This window comes from Phoxinus phoxinus (genome assembly GCF_949152265.1).
Source record: "Phoxinus phoxinus genome assembly, chromosome: 9".
NCBI classification, from domain to species: domain Eukaryota; kingdom Metazoa; phylum Chordata; class Actinopteri; order Cypriniformes; family Leuciscidae; genus Phoxinus; species Phoxinus phoxinus.
The window spans coordinates 22219088-22242811 of NC_136884.1; the positions used below are offsets into that span (position 1 = coordinate 22219088).

The 23724-nt window shown below is 41.7% G+C and overlaps 2 protein-coding genes across 3 annotated transcripts; both read left to right on the plus strand.

Moving 5' to 3' along the window:
- Nucleotides 1–6773: 6773 nt before the first annotated feature.
- Nucleotides 6774–17449, plus strand: LOC307004575 (uncharacterized protein). Of its 2 annotated transcripts, XM_079623890.1 has the most exons (9): nucleotides 6774–6898; nucleotides 7486–7634; nucleotides 13333–13425; nucleotides 13765–13939; nucleotides 14685–15099; nucleotides 15451–15778; nucleotides 15886–16690; nucleotides 16882–17091; nucleotides 17165–17449. In XM_079623890.1, exons 1-7 carry the CDS (start codon nucleotides 6868–6870, stop codon nucleotides 16039–16041), a joined length of 1347 nt encoding a protein of 448 aa, XP_079480016.1. In that variant the 5' UTR covers nucleotides 6774–6867; the 3' UTR covers nucleotides 16042–16690; nucleotides 16882–17091; nucleotides 17165–17449. The 2 variants fall into 2 exon arrangements, with proteins under 2 accessions (XP_079480016.1, XP_079480017.1); XM_079623891.1 differs by lacking the exons at nucleotides 6774–6898; nucleotides 7486–7634; nucleotides 13333–13425 and adding an exon at nucleotides 13169–13280.
- Nucleotides 7573–12064, plus strand: LOC307004573 (uncharacterized protein). The gene is made up of 4 exons (XM_079623888.1): nucleotides 7573–8202; nucleotides 9180–9767; nucleotides 9859–10046; nucleotides 10955–12064. The coding sequence occupies exons 1-4, from the start codon at nucleotides 7855–7857 to the stop codon at nucleotides 11493–11495; spliced, it is 1665 nt and encodes a 554-aa protein (XP_079480014.1). The 5' UTR covers nucleotides 7573–7854; the 3' UTR covers nucleotides 11496–12064.
- Nucleotides 17450–23724: the final 6275 nt, after the last annotated feature.

A 23724-nucleotide genomic window follows, 5' to 3' on the forward strand; every position in this document is an offset into this window, starting at 1 on the left:
AGACCGGCAGTTAAAATCCCATTTTTTTCTCATACTCATAGACAATTGTACGTTTGTTTGTGTGGAAAGCCCGCTTTTATTAAGCAACTGTAGGAAGGCAATCGGAAATGTCAACAAGACAAGCGCATCAGCGCGCGGAGCAACAAGCGCTCTTAACACCTGGCGCGCGCACATTATGCACGCGTTTCGTTGTCACGGCTACATAAACAAATGTCCGCACACAGGAAGACGGATGTTATGGTAATATTTTACATGTATTTTAATCACAAAAACGAACGTTTGCATCAACTGAAAGCATCAGGCACATCGGCTACCTACATAAGCTGTTTTAAATTTAAAATGTTCAATGCCTTATCGCGCTGATGTGACCGAGCCCGACCCGAACCTGAACATCATTTCTAAATATCTGTCCGAACCCGGCCCGGCCCGTCGGGTACCGGCGGGTCCCGTCGGGCTCGGGTCGGGTATCCATCCTCTAACTCACACTGATGCAAGCTCTAAAGCAGACTTCTTCTCGACAGTCAAAGCGGGGTTACGTTATTGCCCGTCGTGCACAGGAACCCGAAAGGCAACGGGGTGGCGGCTTTTTATATATATATATATATATATAAATAAATGTAGCTGCAAGCAGCGATGGAGGGCCCAAGCCGGTGGCAGCGCCAGCCCGGTGCCTTTAGTGTAACTAAAGGCACCAGGGTGGCGGTGCCACCGGCTTGGGCCCGTAATCGCTGCTTGCAGCTATATTTATTATTATATTACTACCTTTTGGGCACTTTTGGGGGCCTTAACGTGCTCAAAAACTCTTGAAACTTTGCACAAATGTCAGAACCCGCGGCCATTAGAGCCGGACTGAAGCTGGGACCCGGGCGTGGCAGGGGGGCTCGACAGCGCCCCCTGGAACGCGGTCCGAAAACTTGGTCCATAAATCAAACACGCTTGCGTGGAATAATATGAAACTCGGTACACTTATAGATCTCATCGGTTCATATATCCTTCGTGCTCTGACTTTTTACCCCAGCCCAACAGGAAGTCGGCTATTTGGCGTAGTTTAAAAAACACATGCAATGGAATTTAAAATACTCCTCCTAGACGATTCAACCAATCACCACGAAACTCGGTGTGCATGAAGTCAAGACATGGAGGATGATAAATTGCGAGGGGATTTTTGATATCTCGAACGGTTTGGCCGTGGCGAGGAAACGAATTTATGGCGAATATTGGAAACAGGAAGTGTGTTATAACATCCTCATACATTAATTGATCTTGATGAAACTTCAGCAGTGTGTTCGTTGTAAGAGGCCGATCGCATGGATGTGACTATTGTGAGTCAAAGTTATAGCGCCACCAACTGGCAGCAGGAAGTGTGTCACTTTCAAAATGCTTTGAATTCACCCTCTTATTTTTACCCGATTTGCTTCAAACTTTATGTGTATAATGTAAACACACGGCAGATGTAGACCTGTGAAAGAATTATTGATATCTTAAATACTGTTGCCATGGCAACGCTTTAAACTTTTATATTCTTTTTGGGTGCATTTGAGGCTCTTAACATGCTTCAAATTGCATGAAACTCAACATGCATATCAGATTTATTAGGTACTAGGCATGTGTGAAGTTTCAGAAACGGGCGTGGTAAGGGGCTCAGTAGCGCCACCTTTAGTCAAAAATGGGGTATTAGTTTTACCTACAGTAACAAAAATCGGTATTTATATTTATCTCCCCGAGCCGGACAACTTTCTAATTTACAGTCATTAGCTCCGACCAACAGGAAGTCAGATATTTTGGTTTGAATGTGATTTGATGGGAATTTTGCCAGTCTCTCTCAGTGTCTGTGTGTGTGAGAGAGGAGGGGGGCTTTATTTTAACCCTTTCTCTGCTGTGTGGGACTTCTCGGGCACTTTTGGGGCCCTTAACGTGCTCGAAAACTCTTGAAACTTTGCACACAGGTCAGAACCTGCGGCCATCAGGGCCGGCCTGAAGCTGGTACCCGGGCGTGGCAGGGGAGCTCAACAGCGCCCCCTTGAACGTGGTCCGAAAAACTTGGTCCATATATCAAACACGTTTGCATGTAATAATATGAAACTCGGTACACATATAGATTTAATCGGGCCGAACAACTTTCGTGCTCTAAGTTTTACGCCAGTCCAACAGGAAGTCGGCTATTATGGGCTGTATGAAAATGCATGCCCCTGGAATTTGATATACTCCTCCAAGAAAAATTATCCTATCGCCACCAAACTCGGTCAGCATGAAGTCAAGACATTGAGGACGCTAAATTGCGGACAGATTTTTGATATCTCGAACGGTTTGGCCGTGGCGAGGAAACGAAGTTATGGCGAGAAAAGAAAAACACAATGTGTTATAACGTCTTCATACATTTATTGATCTTGATGAAACTTCAGCAGTGTGTTTGTTGTAAGAGGGCGATCACATGGATGTGACTATTGTGAGTCAAAGTTATAGCGCCACCAACTGGCAGCAGGAAGTGTGTTACTTTCAAGATACTTTTGACTAAAGTGAGTGGGTTATTTTTACCTACAGTCACAAAACTCGGTCTCTATATTGTGCTTATCGATCCGGACAACTTTCTCATTTACAGTCATAAGCTCCGACCAACAGGAAGTCAGATATTTTGGTTTGAATGTGGTTTTGTCTCTCTCTGACAGAGTTCCCCCTGCCATTCTCTGTGTGTGTGTGTGTGTGTGTGTGGGGGGGGGAGGGAGGGAGGGAGGGCACACACACAGACAGCCCCCCCCCCTTTTCTGTGTGTGTTTGGAGGGAAGCAGAAAGACTCACACTGATGCAAGCTCTAAAGCAGACTTCTTCTCGACAGTCAAAGCGGGGTTACGTTATTGCCCGTCGTGCACAGGAACCCGAAAGGCAACGGGGGTGGCGGCTTTTTATATATATATATATATATATATATATATATATATATATATATATATAAATAAATATAGCTGCAAGCAGCGATGGAGGGCCCAAGCCGGTGGCAGCGCCAGCCCGGTGCCTTTAGTGTAACTAAAGGCACCAGGGTGGCGGTGCCACCGGCTTGGGCCCGTAATCGCTGCTTGCAGCTATATTTATTATATTACTACCTTTTGGGCACTTTTGGGGGCCTTAACGTGCTCAAAAACTCTTGAAACTTTGCACAAATGTCAGAACCCGCGGCCATTAGAGCCATACTGAAGATGGTACCCGGGCGTGGCAGGGGGGCTCGACAGCGCCCCCTGGAACGCGGTCCGAAAACTTGGTCCATAAATCAAACACGCTTGCATGGAATAATATGAAACTCGGTACACTTATAGATCTCATCGGTTCATATATCCTTCGTGCTCTGACTTTTTACCCCAGCCCAACAGGAAGTCGGCTATTTGGCGTAGTTTAAAAAACACATGCAATGGAATTTAAAATACTCCTCCTAGAAAATTCAACCAATCACCACGAAACTCGGTGTGCATGAAGTCAAGACATGGAGGATGAAAAATTGCCAGGGGATTTTTGATATCTCGAACGGTTTGGCCGTGGCGAGGAAACGAATTTATGGCGAATATTGGAAACAGGAAGTGTGTTATAACATCCTCATACATTAATTGATCTGGATGAAACTTCAGCAGTGTGTTCGCTGTAAGAGGCCGATCACATGGATGTGACTATTGTGAGTCAAAGTTATAGCGCCACCAACTGGCAGCAGGAAGTGTGTCACTTTCAAAATGCTTTAAAATCACCCTCTTATTTTTACCCGATTTGCTTCAAACTTTATGTGTATAATGTAAACACACGGCAGATGTAGACCTGTGAAAGGATTATTGATATCTTAAATATTGTTGCCATGGCAACGCAGCAAACTTTAATATTCTTTTTTAAAGTTTTTGAGACTCTTAGCGTGCTTGAAATTGCATGAAACTCGACAGACACTTTACATTTATTGCCTAGTACACTTGTGCAAAGTTTCAGAAACGGGGGTGGTAAGGGGCTCAGTAGCGCCACCTTTAGTCAAAAATGGGGTATTAGTTTCACCTACAGTAACAAAAATCGGTATTTATATTTATCTCCCCGAGCCGGACAACTTTCTAATTTACAGTCATTAGCTCCGACCAACAGGAAGTCAGATATTTTGGTTTGAATGTGATTTGATGGGAATTTTGCCAGTCTCTCTCAGGGCCCTATTTTAACGATCTGAAACGCAAGTGTCAAAGTGCAAAGCGCAAGTAACTTTGTGGGCGGATCCCGGCGCTGTTGCTATTTTCCCAGCGGGATAAATGACTCTTGCGCCCGACGCAAATCTAAAAGGGGTTGGTCTGAAGTAGCTTCATTATTCATAGGTGTGGTTTGGGCGTAACGTGAAATAAACCAATCAGAGCGCCCTCTCACATTCCCTTTAAGAGCCGGCGCGCTTGTTCCACGGCGGATCGCTATTATAACGGCGGATTTGCCGGCGCACGCCAGGAGCGGTTCACAGCCGAGGAAACCGACGTTCTCGTCAGGGCTGTAAAACACAGAGAAGTGACATTGGGGATGATGGAGAAACCACACAAATTAGGTTCGGTTAAACAGGCGTATAATTTGGGTAGTAAATGTGTAGCTAGCCTAATCTAGATTTTATTTTATTTTTTTATCTAGATAGATCTTTTTCTCACATCTTCACGGACACAACAATGATTTCCCTCGTGTGTTAATATTTTTCCTTGTAATAATGTATGATTTGCAAAAATGAAAACTGCTGAGTCTGTTTATAGGCTATTAGAGAATCAAAGTGGATGCGCGTTAACATTATGGCCAAGCACGCGCCCTTAAAATACCATATCACTAACGCGCAACGCGCCACTGTCTTTAGACTGTTTTTTCCCTGGTCAATGGCGCAATTGCTTTCTAAAACTGGAAAATAGCACCATGGAAGTTTTGCGCCGGAACACGCCTTCTCTTTGCGCTGAACCGCCCCCGCGAGCGCAAGTTCATTTCCTAATTTACCGACGTGCGTCTGTGGAGGGAAAAGTCCGCTGTGCGCGGGTGCAAAATAGGAATGATACATGCGTCGGTGTTCAAAGTCAATTGCGCTGGGTGCAAGATAGGGCCCTCAGTGTCTGTGTGTGTGAGAGAGGAGGGGGGGCTTTATTTTAACCCTTTCTCTGCTGTGTGGGACTTCTCGGGCACTTTTGGGGCCCTTAACGTGCTCGAAAACTCTTGAAACTTTGCACACAGGTCAGAACCTGCGGCCATCAGGGCCGGGCTGAAGCTGGTACCCGGGCGTGGCAGGGGAGCTCAACAGCGCCCCCTTTAACGGGGTCCGAAAACTTGGTCCATATATCAAACTGAATATTGCATGAATTAGTATCAAAACTCGGTACACATATAGATCTCATCGGGCCGAACAACTTTCGTGCTCTAAGTTTTACGCCAGCCCAACAGGAAGTCGGCTATTATGGGTTGTATGAAAACGCACGCCCCTGGAATTTTATTTACTCCTCCAAGAAATTTAATTTGATCTTCACCAAACTCGGTCAGCATGAAGTCAAGACATTGAGGACGCTAAATTGCGGACGGATTTTTGATATCTCGAATGGTTTGGCCGTGGCGAGGAAACGAAGTTATGGCGAGAAAAGAAAAACACAATGTGTTATAACGTCTTCATACATTTATTGATCTTGATGAAACTTCAGCAGTGTGTTTGTTGTAAGAGGGCGATCACATGGATGTAACTATTGTGAGTCAAAGTTATAGCGCCACCAACTGGCAGCAGGAAGTGTGTTACTTTCAAGATACTTTTGACTAAAGTGGGGGGGTTATTTTTACCTACAGTCACAAAACTCGGTCTGTATATTATGCTTATCGATCCGGACAACTTTCTCTTTTACAGTCATAAGCTCCGACCAACAGGAAGTCAGATATTTTGGTTTGAATGTGGTTTTGTCTCTCTCTGACAGAGTTCCCCCTGCCATTCTCTCTGTGTGTGTGTGTGTGTGTGTGTGTGTGTGTGTGTGTGTGTGTGTGTGTGTGTGTGTGTGTGTGTGTGTGTGTGTGTGTGGAGGCAGGGCACACACACAGACAGCCCCCCCCCCTTTTCTGTGTGTGTTTGGAGGGGAGCAGAAAGACTCACACTGATACAAGCTCTAAAGCAGACTTCATCTCGACAGTCAAAGCGGGGTTACGTTATTGCCCGTCGTGCACAGGAACCCGAAAGGCAACGGGGTGGCGGCTTTATATATATATATATATATATATATATATATATATATATATATATATATATATATAAATAAATATAGCTGCAAGCAGCGATGGAGGGCCCAAGCCGGTGGCAGCGCCAGCCCGGTGCCTTTAGTGTAACTAAAGGCACCAGGGTGGCGGTGCCACCGGCTTGGGCCCGTAATCGCTGCTTGCAGCTATATTTATTTATATATATATATATATATATATATATTGGGCCCGTATATATAATATATTTTAAATAAAAGTGTCTCGTCTTTCATTAATCATTCTGTGAGCCTGAGTCAAAACATTATAATAATAATTACTATTAGTATTATAAGTAGTATTATAGGCCTATACATCATTTCAAGGAGCTCCATATTCATATGGGTAATAAATAAATATAAACATGTATCCATACAATGAGAAAAACATTGATAAAATAAACATATCAAACCATTTGAAATTCCAGTGAAATATCACTATCATATGAAATCACAAAGTCATTGACCTTGGATTCACAATCATCGTAGAACGAAACAGATTGACAGATCCTTTTTGGCCAATGATGATACCACAATAATGTAAAGACCAATCGCGAATCAGCATTCATACCGTGGCGCGCAATTTGATTCAGAGCATCTTCCGTACAACAGTAAGCATCAGCTTGTGAAGTGAATGCAGTGTCGAACCAGACAACGGATTTGTGGTAACTATTGTCTTTTTTATTTTACTTTCAAAATTTCTTCATTCTGGTTAGTTGGCCTGAACTATGTATTTTTGATAAATCAGTCAGCAGCTAGAGTGTGTGTGTGTGTGTGTGTGTGTGTGTGTGTGTGTGTGTGTGTGTGTGTGTGTGTGTGTGTGTGTGTGTGTGTGTGTGTGTGTGTGTGTGTGTGTGTAACCGTTCAAATGAATAAAACACCAGTTTCAACTAAAATGAAGCTATCACTACTACTTTAATGTTTATATTCTTCAATCTGGGAAATGGAAGAGAAAATATTAAAATTTTAAAGAGAAAAATGATAAGAAGATAAATTATAGTTCTATTCTATTCATGTTTTTTCTTCATAACAGTTAAAGACGGAAAATGAAAAAGATTAACTGTAGAATTATAAAGTATTACAAATATGAAACAGCAAGTATAGTGTGCAAATTGGCTTCTTTAAAGAAAAAGATAGCAATAAAGTAATATATGTTAATTATAGATTTATTTAAAAATATACAAAATGTCTGTTTGAGTATGATCGGTCAGTGTTTATTTTCAAGAGGTTTTTATAGTTTTTTACATTGCAGACATGTCAAAGCCGAAATCACACAAGGGCTTGGGGGATGAGGAGTGGATGTCTCGCCTGCGGCGGTTTGCCAACACAGGGGTATGGCCCTCTGAAGCTGGTAACAGACCTGCTCCTCGCCAAAAGAAGTGGTATGAGCTATTTCAGAGGGTACGTATAGGCAGATGTTAATGGGACAACATACATAAAACCAGTGCAATGTACATACAATAGTATTGTATATAGACCCTTTGCAAACACGTGACCACGACCACGTGACGACGCCATGATGGACGGCAAAATATCTGGACGCACAGGCTAAACAGTAGTAGACGAGCGGGAAATTTTATTAATTTTAAACAGTATTAAAAAGATACCACTGCTACACTTTATGGCTTCTTCTATTGATGACATTACAGTGCCGTTATCGGTAGAGGTAGGGCATCTGGTGGGTGTTCACAAAGAGAGGTATTTGGAGAAGTTGGAGATAGCAGGTTTGGATAGCGACCCTTACCTTCTTCCTCCCTCAATTTTCACGGACCTAATTAAATCGCCGAGTCTGCCCGACTTCAGCCCACACGATTTGTACCACTATGTGGTAAACGGGGTATCCCCATACACTGTTTCTGATCTTAAAGCTTTTAAAAGTCTGGATGCTTACCAGTTCTTTGTAGCTGGCTGGGTTACAGGTACGCGATGCTACGCTAACGGCGCGGGGAGGTACCTCATAATGGCAAAGGTAAGACTTCAATCGATGGTTTATTTTTTTATTAACATCTATTCTTTACTTAAGTGAAGATTTATATAGCTAACACGTAACTTAGCCTATGATTTTAGAGGACATAGTCGGCCGTGGCTTTTTAATGACGCCTGGACGCATCCCAGCTCTGGGAAGTGCCGTCATTAATTATCGATCACACGTCAATCCATGCAGTAAATCACGGAGTGTCTGTAATCAATAGTAACCACATAATTGTAACATCTATCCATCTTCTTATCTGTGATTATATTCGCTGTAGCCTATGTTAAGATTCTACCAGTTAAAATCAGCGTAGTGATTAAGATGTAAATTATCCACAAGGTGCATTTATGGTGTCACTGCAGCAGTAAACAATAACATTCATGTAAAAAATAATGTATTTATGCCACTTTCTGTAATTGTAGGTGCATCATAGCCAGTAAATCACGGAGTGTCTGTAATCAGTAGTAACCACATATAATTGTAACATCTAGCCATCTTCTTATCTGTGATTATATTTGCTGTAGCCTGTTAAGATTTGACTAGTTAAACACAGCATAGTGATTAAAGGGATAGTTCACTTTAAAATTAAAATTCTGTCATCATTTACTCACCCTCAAGTTGTTTCAAACCTGTATTAATTTATTTCTTCTGCTGAACCAAACAGTAGACTGTAGTACCCATTGACTTCCATAGTATTTTTTTTTTCCTACTATGGAAGTCAATGGGTACAGTCTACTGTTTGGTGTTACTGACATTCTTCAAAATATCTTCCTTTGTGTTCAGCAGAAGAAATAAATTAATACAGGTTTGAAACAACTTGAGGGTGAGTAAATTATGACAGAATTTTAATTTTAAAGTGAACTATCCCTTTAAGATGTATTCACAAGGGGCATTTATGGTGTCACTGGAGCAGTAAAAAATAACATTCATGTAAAAATAAAATAATGTATTTATGCCACTTTCTGTAATTGTAGGTGCATCATAGCCAGTCACTCTCTGAAACCCAACTACAACCATGGGTATCTTTGAAGAAGGATGGGACAGTCTTGTGCGGCCACTGTACATGTAAAGCTGGCCTGGGAGAGGTGTGCTCCCACGTAACAGCTCTGCTGTACGCAATAGACTCTGCTGTTAAACATCTGGAAGACAAAAGCTGCACTGATGGGCCCAGACAGTGGGGACTTGCTCCTTTGAAAGCGTGCAAGGCTTTGTACGAAGAGGGATCGGGAATTGATTTCTCAAATCCTGCCAAAAAGCGTTGTGGTGTAAACAACCAAAGCCATTCAGGTTGTCCATCTGGGAAAAAAGTGGGTGTGTCTGCAGCAGCTATAGAACAATTCTACAAGGCTCTGGATAATGCATCTCCAAACCCTTCAGAGAAGAGTGGCATCCTACGCATATTGCCGCACTACTGTAAACAGTTTCAACCAAAGGTGGTGTCTCTGGGTCTACCACAGCCCCTGACTGAGTTATACAGTGCCCAGAACCGGAAGCTGTCTGCCTCGGACCTTGAGAAAAAATGTGATGCCGTATTCAATGATATGGAAGTCACACCAGACCAGGTATAGTCATCCCTCTTAATCTCATACGACCAAAATGTGCTTGAAGGTGTCATGTCATTAATTTCATCTTCTATAATTTACAATGTTGTAGGCAGTAAAAGTTGAGGAAGAGACACGACAACAGGGAAAGTCAAGGCTATGGTTTGACATGAGGGCTGGTAGGGTGACGGCATCTAGGTTCAAGTCAGCTGCAAGGACAGACCCTACAAATCCTTCCAAATCCCTAATTAGGCAGATCTGTTACCCTGACCTATGCAGATTTTCAACAGTTGCAACCAGGCATGTGACATAATGACACAAACATACAGTTTCTGTTTTGAATTTCACCATAGTGTAAGTGAGTAAAGAAATTAGATGTGCTTTGAAATGTTATGTTTCAACTATGGAAATGTATGCAATACATGTTGTGTTCTAAGGTAGAAGGCCCCTGCTTTTTAAAAAAAACCATCAAAGAAACAAACACAAGACAAAGAAATGTATTTATCATTGGAATATTTATTAGTCAATATTACAAATTATCAACATTATTACAAACATGAAGACAGTGCATCCCTCAATCTCTTTAAGTGCCCTTATCTATTTTTATTCACAGGTGTATGGTGGAGGTCCTTTGCCTAGTTATTCCTAATCTTCCTTTTAAATGGTTCCTGTTGTATTTCATTTACACCTTTTTAAAGAGATATTCACTTTAAAATGAAAATTCTGTCATCATATACTCACCCTCCAGTTGTTTCAAACCTGTAAGAATTTTTCTTCTGCTGAACACAAAGGAAGATATTTTGAAGAATGTCAGTAACCAAACAGTTAACTGGTCCCATTGACTTCCATAGTATTTTTTTTTTCTACTATGAAGTCAATGGGACCAGTTAACTGTTTGGTTACTGACATTCTTCAAAATATCTTCCTTTGTGTTCAGCAGAAGAAAAATTCTTACAGGTTTGAAACAACTGGAGAGTGAGTATATGATGACAGAATTTTCATTTTAAAGTGAATATCCCTTTAAACTACTCCTGTGATATCTGTGATAGAATATGATACAAGAGAATATTATGTGCTATTAAGATTAGGCCAATTTTGGGTACTGACATATATAGTACTTATAGTTTTAAAGGAAATGGGAGAACAAATCCAATGAAAAGGGCACTCAAAGAGTTACGATGATTTAACATTATTTTTCTAATTTTCAGATGGGGATGTGAACATGAACAAAAAGCCAGAGAGACGTATGAGGCTTACGCTGCACAACAGCATCAGGACCTAAGTGTTCGTGATGCCGGTCTCCACATTGATACCTCCCGTCCCTACCTTGGAGCATCTCCAGATGCCTTGCTGTCCTGCTCCTGCTGTGGCGATGGTATTTTGGAAATCAAGTGCCCACACTGTGCCAAAGACACCGGAGTCCTCAGTGCCACTGAAAAGAAACATTTCTGCATTGAGAACACAGATGGTACACATGCACTTAAAAGAGATCATCAGTACTACTACCAGGTGCAAGCCCAGCTGTTTGTGACGAGGCGGAAGTTTTGTGACTTCATGGTGTGGTCTACATCCAATTTTTTCGTACAGAGAATTTTGCCTGATGCTGACTTTTTTACAGAAGCAGTGCAGAATGTCGAAGCCTTCTATAGGTCAGCCATTTTATCTGAGTTATTGGCTAAGACGTATACATGCCCAGATAGACTGCTGTCAGACAAAACACAGTCCACCGACTCACAAGAATTGGAGTAGTAGGGAGTTGTTCAAAACATAAAGTGAATTTACTAGAATTGTTGGGTCTTTGTAAATGATATGATTATAAAATTATATATTATATGTGGTCTAGACCTACTCTATTTGTAAAGTGTCTCGAGATTACTCTTGTTATGATTTGATACTATAAATAAAATTGAATTGAATTATTTAGTAAGAATTGCCAGTGCGTTATTCTACATACATTTAATATCCTTTTATAAAGGACAACAACACTGTCAAAAGTTTAAGGGCTGGTTTATTTTACAAAAACATCTTTCAGCACATTTATAAAAGCCAACCTAAATTACATAATGTACACTCATATACAACTTTTATAACGTTTATCCTGCATGTTTTAATTAAATACAAAGTGTGAATGTGTTGGGGAACTGACACAAGACAATTTTAAGATGTTTATAACAGCAGAGTGACAGCTTAATTTTGGTGAAACCGTGTGATATAGACAGAATACTGACTAAATAGGAGACGTTGATAAATGCTCTACTTTTCCCGGTGTTTAATACTAAAGCACAAGCCGATGGTTACATCTCAATCAAAAAGATGACCCCTCTGCAAATTCATCAATCATGCAGGTGAAACTTAAACTAGAATATCATGCAAAGTGAGATATTTCAAGCCTTTATTTGCTATAATTTTGATGATAATGGCTTACAGCTTATGAAAACCTTTTCACAATATTCTAATTTTGAATTTGGGGTTTTCATAAGCTGTAAGCCATAATCATCAAAATTATAGCACATAAAGGCTTGACATATCTCACTTTGCATGTAATGAGTCTATATAATATATTAGTTTCACCTTTTAAGGTGAATTACTGAAATAAATGAACTTTTGCACGCTATTCAAATTTTTCAAGTTTCACCTGTATATGTTTGTTGTTCAAGAGACCGATGATGAGATGCCATGCATGGCAAAGGCCGTCACCAGGACCCACTGAACACACCATCTTACATTACACAGCCACTAGCCTGATACATAACTTTTTTGTTTACGTTGCCTCTAACTTAAGTTTATGAGCATCAGAGAAGCAGACATTTAAGTGGCACCAAAATCTGGGTTGTTATTTGTGTCAGATATACAGATGACACTGTTTAGAGACGGGTGATCAGTGTGAATGGGTAGACAGCACAGCCCTATCACGCTAGCTGGTAGCCTACTTGCTTATTACAGAGGTTACTCATGTTACAAATGACAATTTGACTGGGTCTCCATCTGGACATGGATGACGGTATGGTATTACACAAATTAAGTACATGTAACTGGGAAATACATTAATCTTACCTTGTAAGAAATGCTCGCTGCAAATCCTGGAGTAACTTACTTGGAGGGCTGCCAGTCCTTTCGGCTGATAGCAGCAACCCATCGCTGCCTTCTCTCACCATCAAATGGCACTCGATAAAAAGATACATTGGCTTTACCTTGCCTATTAGCACAGCCCACTGCACAACACGAAATAACCATTTTTTTTTACACGTTTTACGTTTTTAGACACAAACACGTACTCGTTTGGCTTGCCGTCCGGCTACAGAATAGCTCTTCCGCCGTCCGTCATGGCGTTCAGAATTCGCGCGAGTAGAGCGTGACGTCACGTGCAAAGGGTCTATATACTGCTTATCAGCTGACAAAATGTTTTTACTGTAACAGATAGATAAATGCCCAAGGCAGGTCCGTGGGCAAGCATCTCTTTTTAGTGGACCACAGAGTTGTCTTTGTGGTTTCCATCCTCAATGTATGTACAAAAGGCTTTCAAACATACAAAAGGTAGGCTATTATTTTTTCAATAATGATCTGTCTTTTCTTTTGATCTTATTAGGTGACAAGTAATCAGCCTGCTCCCACATCTGGCCCTGTCCCTACCTCAACCTCTGTAAAGTCTCACAGACAACCTCCATTTAACGTGTCAGTGGTAATGCCAAACCCCTTGTGTGGGTGGATTGTCTTTGTATTGGCATATTTGATGTTAGATGTAGTGAGGCAGGTGGGAAGTGAATGATTTATTTATAGATGTATGTAGTATGTATTATGCTTTAAACCACATTTTAATCTAATTTTAAATGTAAATTTTTGTTCTTTCCAACTCCCAATTTTAGTTTGAAAACTACGGTTTGGAGGGTCTTAGTGCAAGAGCCAAACCAAACCTAAACATTCCAAGAAGGATTCATTTATTTACAAAATTATTGTATATATATTTTTATTTTTGTCTGATTGGGTATACTATGTTAATATGCATTATGTGTCCTTACAGACCTCATCTGCCTCATCAGTTCCATCATCACACAGTGACAGCCCTGCTGCTATAACCACTGTGACAACCAGCACTTCTCCTTCCACTTCTGTGAGAACTAGTCCTTCTTTGTCTCCTGCGAGAACCAGTCCGAGACGGAGACCAACCATCCTTGATAAGCACCCCTTCTGCATCTGTAAATCACTTCTTTGTTATAGATGCCATATATATGTGTGGAAGTTGCATATTAAAACAATAAACCCCTTGAAGGCGTGTTTTACAGTGGATTTAAAACAGCTAAGGGGCGTTGTTAGGCACGACTTATACGTTTATCTCTGTAAAGCAGCTTTGAAACAATCTACATTGTTAAAAGCGCTATAAATGAAGATGACTTGACTTGACGACGCAAAGTGATGCCTAAAACCTAAAACCCCCTTAGCTGTTCTAAATCCACTGTAAAATATGACTACAAGCGGCTTATTGCTTTTATAAAACGGTTAATCCATAAAAATATTCATTTTAATATTTATTTTATTCATAAAATAAACACCAGCAACAAAAAAAATATAACGTTATAACACATGTATTCCTCCGCCAAGCAATCTAGTTCCAAAGAGGTTGCCAAGCAACACATGCAGCAACAAAACATCACAAACGGCAGTTGCACAGTAACCCTAATGTAATGCGGTCACAGGTGTGTGTTTGTTGAGTAATTTACAACGGCTTCGAACACGGCTCAACCAATCAGAATCAAGGACTGGAACTACATGTTTTATAATGAATGTTTTATGGCATATTAACAGAAACAAACATAAATCACAAAAAAAAGTTAAATCTGAAGTGTCTTTAGGGTAATCCTGTTGCTTCTGGTAATCATACTTTTATGGCTGTTCCTGCACCATCTTCATCTCCTGCTGATTCTTCCATTCCTGCACTGCCAGCTGAGATGAGGAAGACGATCCCCTCACAAGATAAGAGGTGGATAGTATCTACACTTTTTCAAGTTGGCAGACTTCGGCCAGACTTGAAGCTCTGGTATGAGCCTCCAGTCCCCTCCCTTATCTACCACCAGGCTCCATCTCCAGACCGTTTCTTCACACACAGGCTGCTGGTGTGGATGCCCTACCACCAATGGAAGGTTAAGCTGCTATGTCCTGTCTGTGTGAAGCAATTAACTGGTTACGGCATCCACAAAAGAGCTTGCAAGGTCCTCGAAATTGACCGGTATTACCTCATGGTGACAGAGACACTCAGGTGTACTGTCTGTCGAACCAATTACTTGTCAACCAGCCAGACTGTCCTGGACCAACTGGACTTGCCACACAGAAGACTCTTTCGCCTCATCTTGACATACAAGTAAGAATTGAAATACATCACACAAAATCATATTTTACTCCATCCATACTACATTTACATTTACATTTAGTCATTTAGCAGACGCTTTTATCCAAAGCGACTTACAAATGAGGACTACAGCAAGCGAGTCATCGTGAAGAGGCAAAAATAACGCAAGAAGTGCTCAAAATACAAAGTTCTGGCATTGCTCAGAATAGCATAAGCCAAAACAAGGGAGGATTAAAGAGGGTTTTTTTTTTTATACTAATTGTTCTTTATAAAGAACAGCTAATGCTAGAAAAAGATGTTCCATGTAAAACATATATGCTGATGTGGTTTTATATAGACAGATAATTCTATTTGTATTTAAAGATATGCGTGTGACATTCGTGTCATACGTCTGCTGAGGGAGAGGACACTTGGCAATAGCCCTGCCCGACTGGCTAAACAACTAAAGGAAAATCATGGGGAGGAGTGCCTCGACAGATTGGCACACTACATGGGAGTATGTGCAGCCTTTGTTGACTGCCCCAGCTTCTTGCCAGTTGTTTTCCAGGAGCCTCCAGAACCTTTTGAAGTCCCTACCAGCAAATGGCTACTGACCGTTTATGGGAAGGACATTGTCAGCCGACTGGATCACATAAAGGCTGGCATCACTTCAACTTTTGGGTCCATTTCAAAAATGGACTCAACAATAAAGGTAGAATTTAATTGACTTTATGGTTAACTTTTGTATTGCTTTGAGATTGTATGTGCCACACAATGTGTTATAAATGTTCTGTACCTACATATTGTTTTTGATTTCAGATCACAAAGAAGCTGGCAGGAACAGCCAAGGGGACAGCACAATGGCTATCCTCTGTTGGCAATGAGACAGGGCAGATCCTCATCAGTGTTCTGACTGCCCAGGATGGACCTGGTCTGGACTCCATGATCTCAGGCCTTATCAGCAGGTACCAGTAGGCAGGTGTGGATCCTCCAGTGCTCCTGTATGTGGACACTGGATGCTGTATTGAGAAAGGACAGAGCAAGCTTCAGACCAGATTTGGAGAATGGCCTACACTTAACATCAGGCTGGACATATGGCACTTTATGCGACGGCTGGTAACAGGGTGCACCACGGATGCCCATCCCATCTACCCAACCTTCATGGCAAGACTATCTGAATGCATATTTGAGTGGGACCCACATGACATTGCTCTTTTACGTCAGGCGAAGAGAGAGCAACTGGAGGATGAAGGGCTGCTTTTCATCAGCGGGCACTTGTTGAACAGGCGGATAACAAAGAAAGAGTTGTCCCTCTACTGCCGCCGAAGGACTCGTGGAGTAGAGACTACTATCCGCCTAATTGAGCACCTACTTAATGAGTTTAAGGAGGAAAAAGGGAAAGATATTCTAGGTGTCCCTCTGCTGGACATTGTGCGGATTGAGCACATCTGGCGTGTTCAAAAGAGACATGTGAAGTGCATCCAGGATGTGCCAGGTGTGTTGCTCTACACAGAGATGGGCACCACCACTACCAAGGGAGGCATAGTGCTCACTAAATACAGATGTGCTAGGGGCTCGACCTCCCTTGAATCTTTCCACCTCCACCTGAACAGGTTAATTCCAGGTTTGTGGCATATTAGCATTTTACTCTAATCAGTATTTAGATATTTTATAATGTTATATTTTTTTATATAACGTTACACATTCTGAAAAGAAAACTTTAAAACGAGACTATGCTATATGCAAGTATTCAGTCTGCACTTAATGATATGCTTCCTTGTAAAATCTAATGTTTAATGGCTTAATTTTCCATAGGATCCAGCGCAAACACCTTGAATTTTCAGCTGTATCTCCTGGAAGGCCTGAACAGATGGAACCAGGACCGAGCAGCAGCATCTGTGGTCACCAAGCCCTCCTCTCTCCTCACCTATGCAGGCGATGTAGTGCACTGTTTGAACACTAATAGTTTGAAGGTGATTGGTAAAAAATATGTTCCTACCTTCCAACCCCCAGCTAAGTACACAGGTAAGTCTCATTGTAGAGCACAAGCCTTTAATGACCACTTATCATAATAAGTTCTGCATTCTGCTTTCTTTAGGAGAGCTTATTGGAGTGGACTACCTGCTCAGTCAAACAGGACAACCACTTCAAAGAGTGAACCCAGATGCAGAGGAGACAGACCAGCTGCTGGAAGATGTGGAAGAGCTGGAAGATGAAGAATTTGAAGAGGACTTATCTGATGACCCTACCATGACATTATTCCTCTGCATCCTTCGTCTTGACTGCCTCTGCATCCTCTGTCCCACCAGCCTCTGCATCCTCCGTCCCGACTGCCTCTGCATCCTCTGTCCCACCAGCCTCTGCATCCTCCGTCCTGACTGCCTCTGCATCCTCCGTCCTGACTGCCTCTGCATCCTCTGTCCCAGCAGCCTCTGCATCCTCCGTCCTGACTGCCTCTGCATCCTCTGTCCCAGCAGCCTCTGCATCCTCCGTCCTGACTGCCTCTGCATCCTCTGTCCCACCAGCCTCTGCACCCTCCGTCCTGACTGCCTCTGCATCCTCCGTCCTGACTGCCTCTGCATCCTCTGTCCCACCAGCCTCTGCATCCTCCGTCCCGACTGCCTCTGCATCCTCTGTCCCACCAGCCTCTGCATCCTCCGTCCTGACTGCCTCTGCATCCTCTGTCCCACCAGCCTCTGCATCCTCCGTCCTGACTGCCTCTGCATCCTCTGTCCCACCAGCCTCTGCACCCTCCGTCCTGACTGCCTCTGCATCCTCCGTCCTGACTGCCTCTGCATCCTCTGTCCCACCAGCCTCTGCATCCTCCATCCTGACTGCCTCTGCATCCTCTGTCCCACCAGCCTCTGCATCCTCCGTCCTGACTGCCTCTGCATCCTCTGTCCCACCAGCCTCTGCATCCTCCGTCCTGACTGCCGCTGCATCCTCCGTCCCACCAGCCTCTGCATCCTCCGTCCTGACTGCCTCTGCATCCTCTGTCCCAGCAGCCTCTGCATCCTCCGTCCTGACTGCCTCTGCATCCTCTGTCCCACCAGCCTCTGCACCCTCCGTCCTGACTGCCTCTGCATCCTCCGTCCTGACTGCCTCTGCATCCTCTGTCCCACCAGCCTCTGCATCCTCCATCCTGACTGCCTCTGCATCCTCTGTCCCACCAGCCTCTGCATCCTCCGTCCTGACTGCCTCTGCATCCTCTGTCCCACCAGCCTCTGCATCCTCCGTCCTGACTGCCGCTGCATCCTCTGTCCCACCAGCCTCTGCATCCTCCGTCCTGACTGCCTCTGCATCCTCCGTCCCACAATCCTCTGCATCCTCCGTCCTGACTGCCTCTGCATCCTCCGTCCCACCAGCCTCTGCATCCTCCGTCCTGACTGCCTCTTCAACCTCTGATGTATCCACAGGTCAGCCTGATGTCAGTGCTCCAGATTCCCCTACTCAAGTGTCTGAGAGGGATTTGGAAAGTACAATTTTATTATTTAAAAATGTGTTTTATGTAAAGTTACCATTTTAGCTTTTGGTTATATTTGAAATCATACTATATTATTTTTCTGTATGCCATTGTCTCAGGCTGTGGATGACAAAAATGTGCCAGGGATGGATCAGGTGGATAGCCTGTCAGATTGTCTAGTGCAGCTATTAGACTGGACTAACTATCTGCAATCAGCAGGTGTGCCATTTTTTCAAAATAATTGAATAAAAGAAAAAATATCAGTAACACTTTACAATACGTCTCATTTGTTAACATTAGCTAATGTATTAATTAACATGAACTAACAAAAAGCAATACATTTTTTACAGTATTAACAATCTCATTGTTTGTTCATGTTAGTTCACAGTGCATCAACTAATGTTAACAAGCATAACTTTTGATTTTAATAATGTATTAGTAAATGTTGAAATTAACATTAAGAATAATAAATACTGTACAGAGCATTGCTATAATTCTATAACAGAGGATATTGATCATTCTTAGTTTGTGTTAAGTAAAGTAGTTAACTAATGAAACCTTAGTGTAAAGTTATACCAAAATATCTTTATTCCATTCATTATTTTCTTTTATTTACAATAGTGCGTTTGCTCTATTGAACAATACTGCATGTAACTCATCTATGTTTGTCTTATGTAATTTTCAGGTCAATGATATTGTGGCACTATGGCATAAACTGCTTGATAATGACAAAGAGCAGGTGGTGTTTGCTGCTAGACAGCAGGACACAAGGTTAACCACAGGGAGATTTAAAAAGAAGACAGTTTTTACTCCTGGGGTGGACAGTCTAAAGCACTGTGTTCTAGGCTCCACGGCTTCACCCGCTCTGTGGCCAGACTGTTGTCGGCTTGTTGAGGCCATTTTTATCAGATTATGCAGGATCCACAGAAGTCCCAGGAGCAAGGGGAAGAGCTCACCTACTAGGTGGACTCTAATCTTACATGACTATGGCACAAGCAGGCAACTGCTCCTCAATAATGGGCCTATTATGCAGAACACAAATCTCCAGCTGGTGGAGGTTAATCGGAACACTCTGGTCCAGTGGCACAATGACAAAATAAGAAGGCAAGACCTGAGTGTTTTGCTGCAGGGCATCAATCTTCCTGCCCCTCTACCTGTTGCCACTGAGCCTCTCCCACCTGCCAGCGTTCGGCCTGCTTCACTTAAGAGGCGTATCACCTCCATGCAGCCAGAAAAAACAGCTGAGGTGGTTAGAGCAAAATTACCATCCCAGAGGCTGCTGCTACCTATGCATCAAGGCATTATGGGACCAGTTCAGGTTCTTACAACTGGGCTCAGCTCTTCTGCTACCTGTGTGTCTCAATCAACCCCTGCTTTCACTGTGTATGTTGTCCCTACGCCCACAGCAAACCCTTTTTTAACTCCCCAGGCAAGCAGTGCTCCTCCACCCTCTGCAACTCTCCATACACGTCAGCCACGTGCATACAATAGGAGAGTTGAGGCAAACACCTGCAAGAAATGTGGCCATTTCAGAACAACAGCAACAGGTCATAGCCAATACAAAGGGACCATCTACTGCCCAAACACAGAGATTTTAAACAAGGAACAGTGGCTTGACCAGATAAAAAAAAACAAAGTAATATTGACCATGATATATATATATATTTATATATATATATATATATATATATATATATATATATACAGTATATATATTTATTTATCTGTGTGTGTGTGGTCCATTATCTGGTTGTCTTGTTTTGTTTACAAAAGAAATCTTGAATTATCTTATTACACTTTTAATATATATGTTATAAGTACATGTTATTTAATTTACTTTCCAGTTTAACTTTGATATAATTGTATTATTATAATTTAATGTTTTGTGTGTGTGGTCCACTACCTGGTTGATTTTTTTTTTTGGTTAAAATAAAAATCATTATTGTTCATATTACAAGTGTTTATTCATTTGCAATTTACTTCAAGCTTTTATTAATCACCTCTGATGTATCCTTAATGTCAGCATGATGTCAATGCTCCGTTTATTAATTTACTCAAAAAATAAATATAGTTCAGTTAGAAAAGAGAGTAATTTAAAAAAGATAATAAATAAAGATTTCGTATATTCAATGGTGAAATACTAAAAGAAATAATACATTTCAAGAAACCACATATTCATATAATAAATACATTTTAACATGTATCCATACAATGAGAAATACGTTTTTATAAAATAAGTGTTAAGGCATAAAAGCACATGAAATGTATACATATGTGTTCATTCATTAAGAAAAGATTAGAAAACATATTGGGTGATTTCAACCTTGTCCGAGGTGGGACTCGAACCGACGTCGTTCACGTCAGTGATTGGCCCATGAAATATATAAAAAGGCAATATTCTATAAAATATGAATACCAATCTACTAAAAATCACACAGAAGTTTGAAAGGTGGGTTTACCTTTCCCCTTTCCTTTCATTTTTCTCTTTTTTTCCTTCTCTTTTCTCTCTTTTTCCTTCTTCCCCTTCTTTTTCCAGATTTAGACCGTACCATAGTACCGAGACAGCTCTCGTTAGAGTCACAAATGATTTGCTCTTATCATCCAATCGTGGTTGTATCTCTCTATTAGTATTACTTAATCTTAGTGCTACATTTGACACCATTGACCACAACATCCTTTTAAATAGACTCGAACATTATGTTATCATTAGTGGATTTGCACTAGCATGGTTTAAATCATACTTATCTGACCGTTATCAGTTTGTAGCAGTAAATGAAGAGATGTCTTATCAATCACAAGTTCAGTATGGCGTACCACAAGGCTCAGTACTAGGACCGCTGCTGTTCACTCTGTACATGCTACCATTAGGAGATATCATTAGGAAACATGGAATTAGCTTTCACTGTTATGCCGACGATACTCAGCTGTATATTTCTTCAAAACCTAACGAAACCTACCAATTCACAAAATTAACGGAATGCATAGCTGATATAAAAAATTGGATGACTAGTAATTTCCTACTACTAAATTCAGAAAAAACTGAGATTCTAATTATTGGACAAAAAACTTCCACACGTAATAACCTAGAGTACTGTCTAACACTTGATGGCTGCTCTGTTAAGTCTTCGTCGTCGGTTAGGAACCTGGGTGTGCTCTTTGATACCAATCTTTCATTTGAAAGTCATGTGTCTAGTATCTGTAAAACCGCTTTCTTCCATCTTAAAAATATATCTAAATTACGTCATATGCTCTCAATGAATAATGCAGAACAATTAGTTCATGCGTTTATGACCTCAAGGCTAGATTATTGTAATGCTCTACTGCAGGGGTCTCAAACTCAAATTGGCTGGGGGCCACTGCTGTGAACGAAAGTTCATAGGAGGGCCATTTTAACATTCAAGCACAACAAGAAAGCGCCATATTTTTCTGGAAATTTACTTCACTTGCTGAAATGTTAGCTCTCATTTACTTCAGATTATGTAACATATTTCTGTCATACTTAACAAAAAAAATTAAACATCAATATATTAAACATATATTTAACAATATATAATATAATTTTAACAGTTAGTGCAACCTTTTTTCCCTTACTTTACTTTAACTTAAATAACTTGTCAAATCATTGCACAGAACTAACAACATTGCAGTGAACTCATGCAATCCCTGAATACATTTGCAGACTATTCTATTTCTTGCCAGACACCTGGCAGCGCTTCTGCTCACAAAACTGAGCCACGTTTGCCCTGATGGAGGTCACAGTTGAAACCCTGAGTACAGCTTCAAGATGGGCATCACTAAGCCTGGACCTGTACTTGCATTTATTGAAGTTCATAGTTGAGAACAATTTCTCACAAAGATATGTGCTTCCAAAAAAGGCACATTACCCGACTGAACACTTTGGACAGCTCTGGGTAGCATGGAGGTAACTCTCTCAAAAACTGTCCAGTCTTGTCTGCTTTTCCCTGTGCCTCTCTGAATTTAGTTTTTAGCTCACTGTTGCACTGCAAGTCAATAAGCTCCATTTGCAACACACTTGGGGCAGTCTCCACGTCAGCTGAGAAGGGATCTGCGAACAGCTGGAAAGTGTCACGGTGTGACTTGAAGTCAGCAAATCGCTGATCAAATTCCTCCAGCAGGTTGTCAATAGCAGAAGCATATTCATCACCACTGAATGCTGTGCCCTTCTCCACAATAGATCTGCACGTAGTGAAATGACAGTGGTTTTTTGCAGAAAGCTGAGTTTTCCACAATCTCAGCTTTGTGGAGAAAGCTTTCACACTTTCATATGCTGCTGTGATGAGCTGACCAGGACCCTGGAGCTTCAAGTTAAGGATGTTCAGCTCCTGTGTTATGTCCACTAAGAATGCAAGGTCCATGACCCATTTAGGATCATCAAATTCAGGAACATCCATTCTGCCATCTTCCATGAATCTCTTCACCTCTGCTCTTAAGTCAAAAAATCTCTTCAGGACATTCCCCCTGCTGAGCCAGCGCACCTCAGTAAAGTAAAGTACATCGCCATATGTCGACTCAATTTCTTCTAAAAAGGCCCGAAACTGGCGGTGCTGTACATTTCTCGACCTGATGTAATTGACACATTTCAGGCAGACATGACATGTTCATATTTAAGGCATTTGCTGCACAGAGCCTGTTGGTGTATAATGCAGTGCAGAACAACTGCTGGATCTGCATTTTCCTCTTCTAACTTCCTTTGTACCAGCGCTACCAGTCCGTTTTTTTTGCCGGTCATAGACGGGGCGCCATCAGTGGTAATGCCCACCAGTCTGTTCCACGGCAAACCAGCCACTGTGTTTGCAGATAGAGAGAGATTGTTGAACAAGCCCTTCTTTTCTGGACATAGAATCTCAGCGACTTTTAACATACAATCCTTCATAAACTGCCCTTCAGTGAATGGCTTTCCTGCTTTAGCGATCAACTCACTCACCACATAACTTGCTTCAACTGCAGCATCAGCATCCTTTTTTGGCTTTGTGGAAAAGGCTTTGCTGGGACGTTAGCTCTCTCTTCAACTTCATGGCTGTTTTTTCTCTCTCGTCTGCCTGGTACTTCTCATACTGTTCTCCATGTTTAGTTGTGTAATGACGCTTGAGATTATAGTCCTTTAAGACTGCGACTTTTTCTTTGCATATCAGACAGGTAGCATTTCCATTAAACTCCACAAAAAAATACTGCAA

Bases quoted from the DNA above. Each gene is read 5' to 3' on its own strand.
- LOC307004575 (XM_079623890.1), top strand. From the start codon at position 6,868: ATGCAGTGTCGAACCAGACAACGGATTTGTG. The intron at 13,426-13,764 runs GTAATGCCAAAC...GTGTCCTTACAG, and splicing joins CTCCATTTAACGTGTCAGTG to ACCTCATCTGCCTCATCAGT. The intron at 15,779-15,885 runs GTAGAATTTAAT...TTTTGATTTCAG, and splicing joins AAATGGACTCAACAATAAAG to ATCACAAAGAAGCTGGCAGG.
- LOC307004573 (XM_079623888.1), top strand. From the start codon at position 7,855: ATGGCTTCTTCTATTGATGACATTACAGTGCCGTTATCGGTAGAGGTA. The intron at 8,203-9,179 runs GTAAGACTTCAA...CTGTAATTGTAG, and splicing joins GGTACCTCATAATGGCAAAG to GTGCATCATAGCCAGTCACT. The intron at 9,768-9,858 runs GTATAGTCATCC...ACAATGTTGTAG, and splicing joins TGGAAGTCACACCAGACCAG to GCAGTAAAAGTTGAGGAAGA.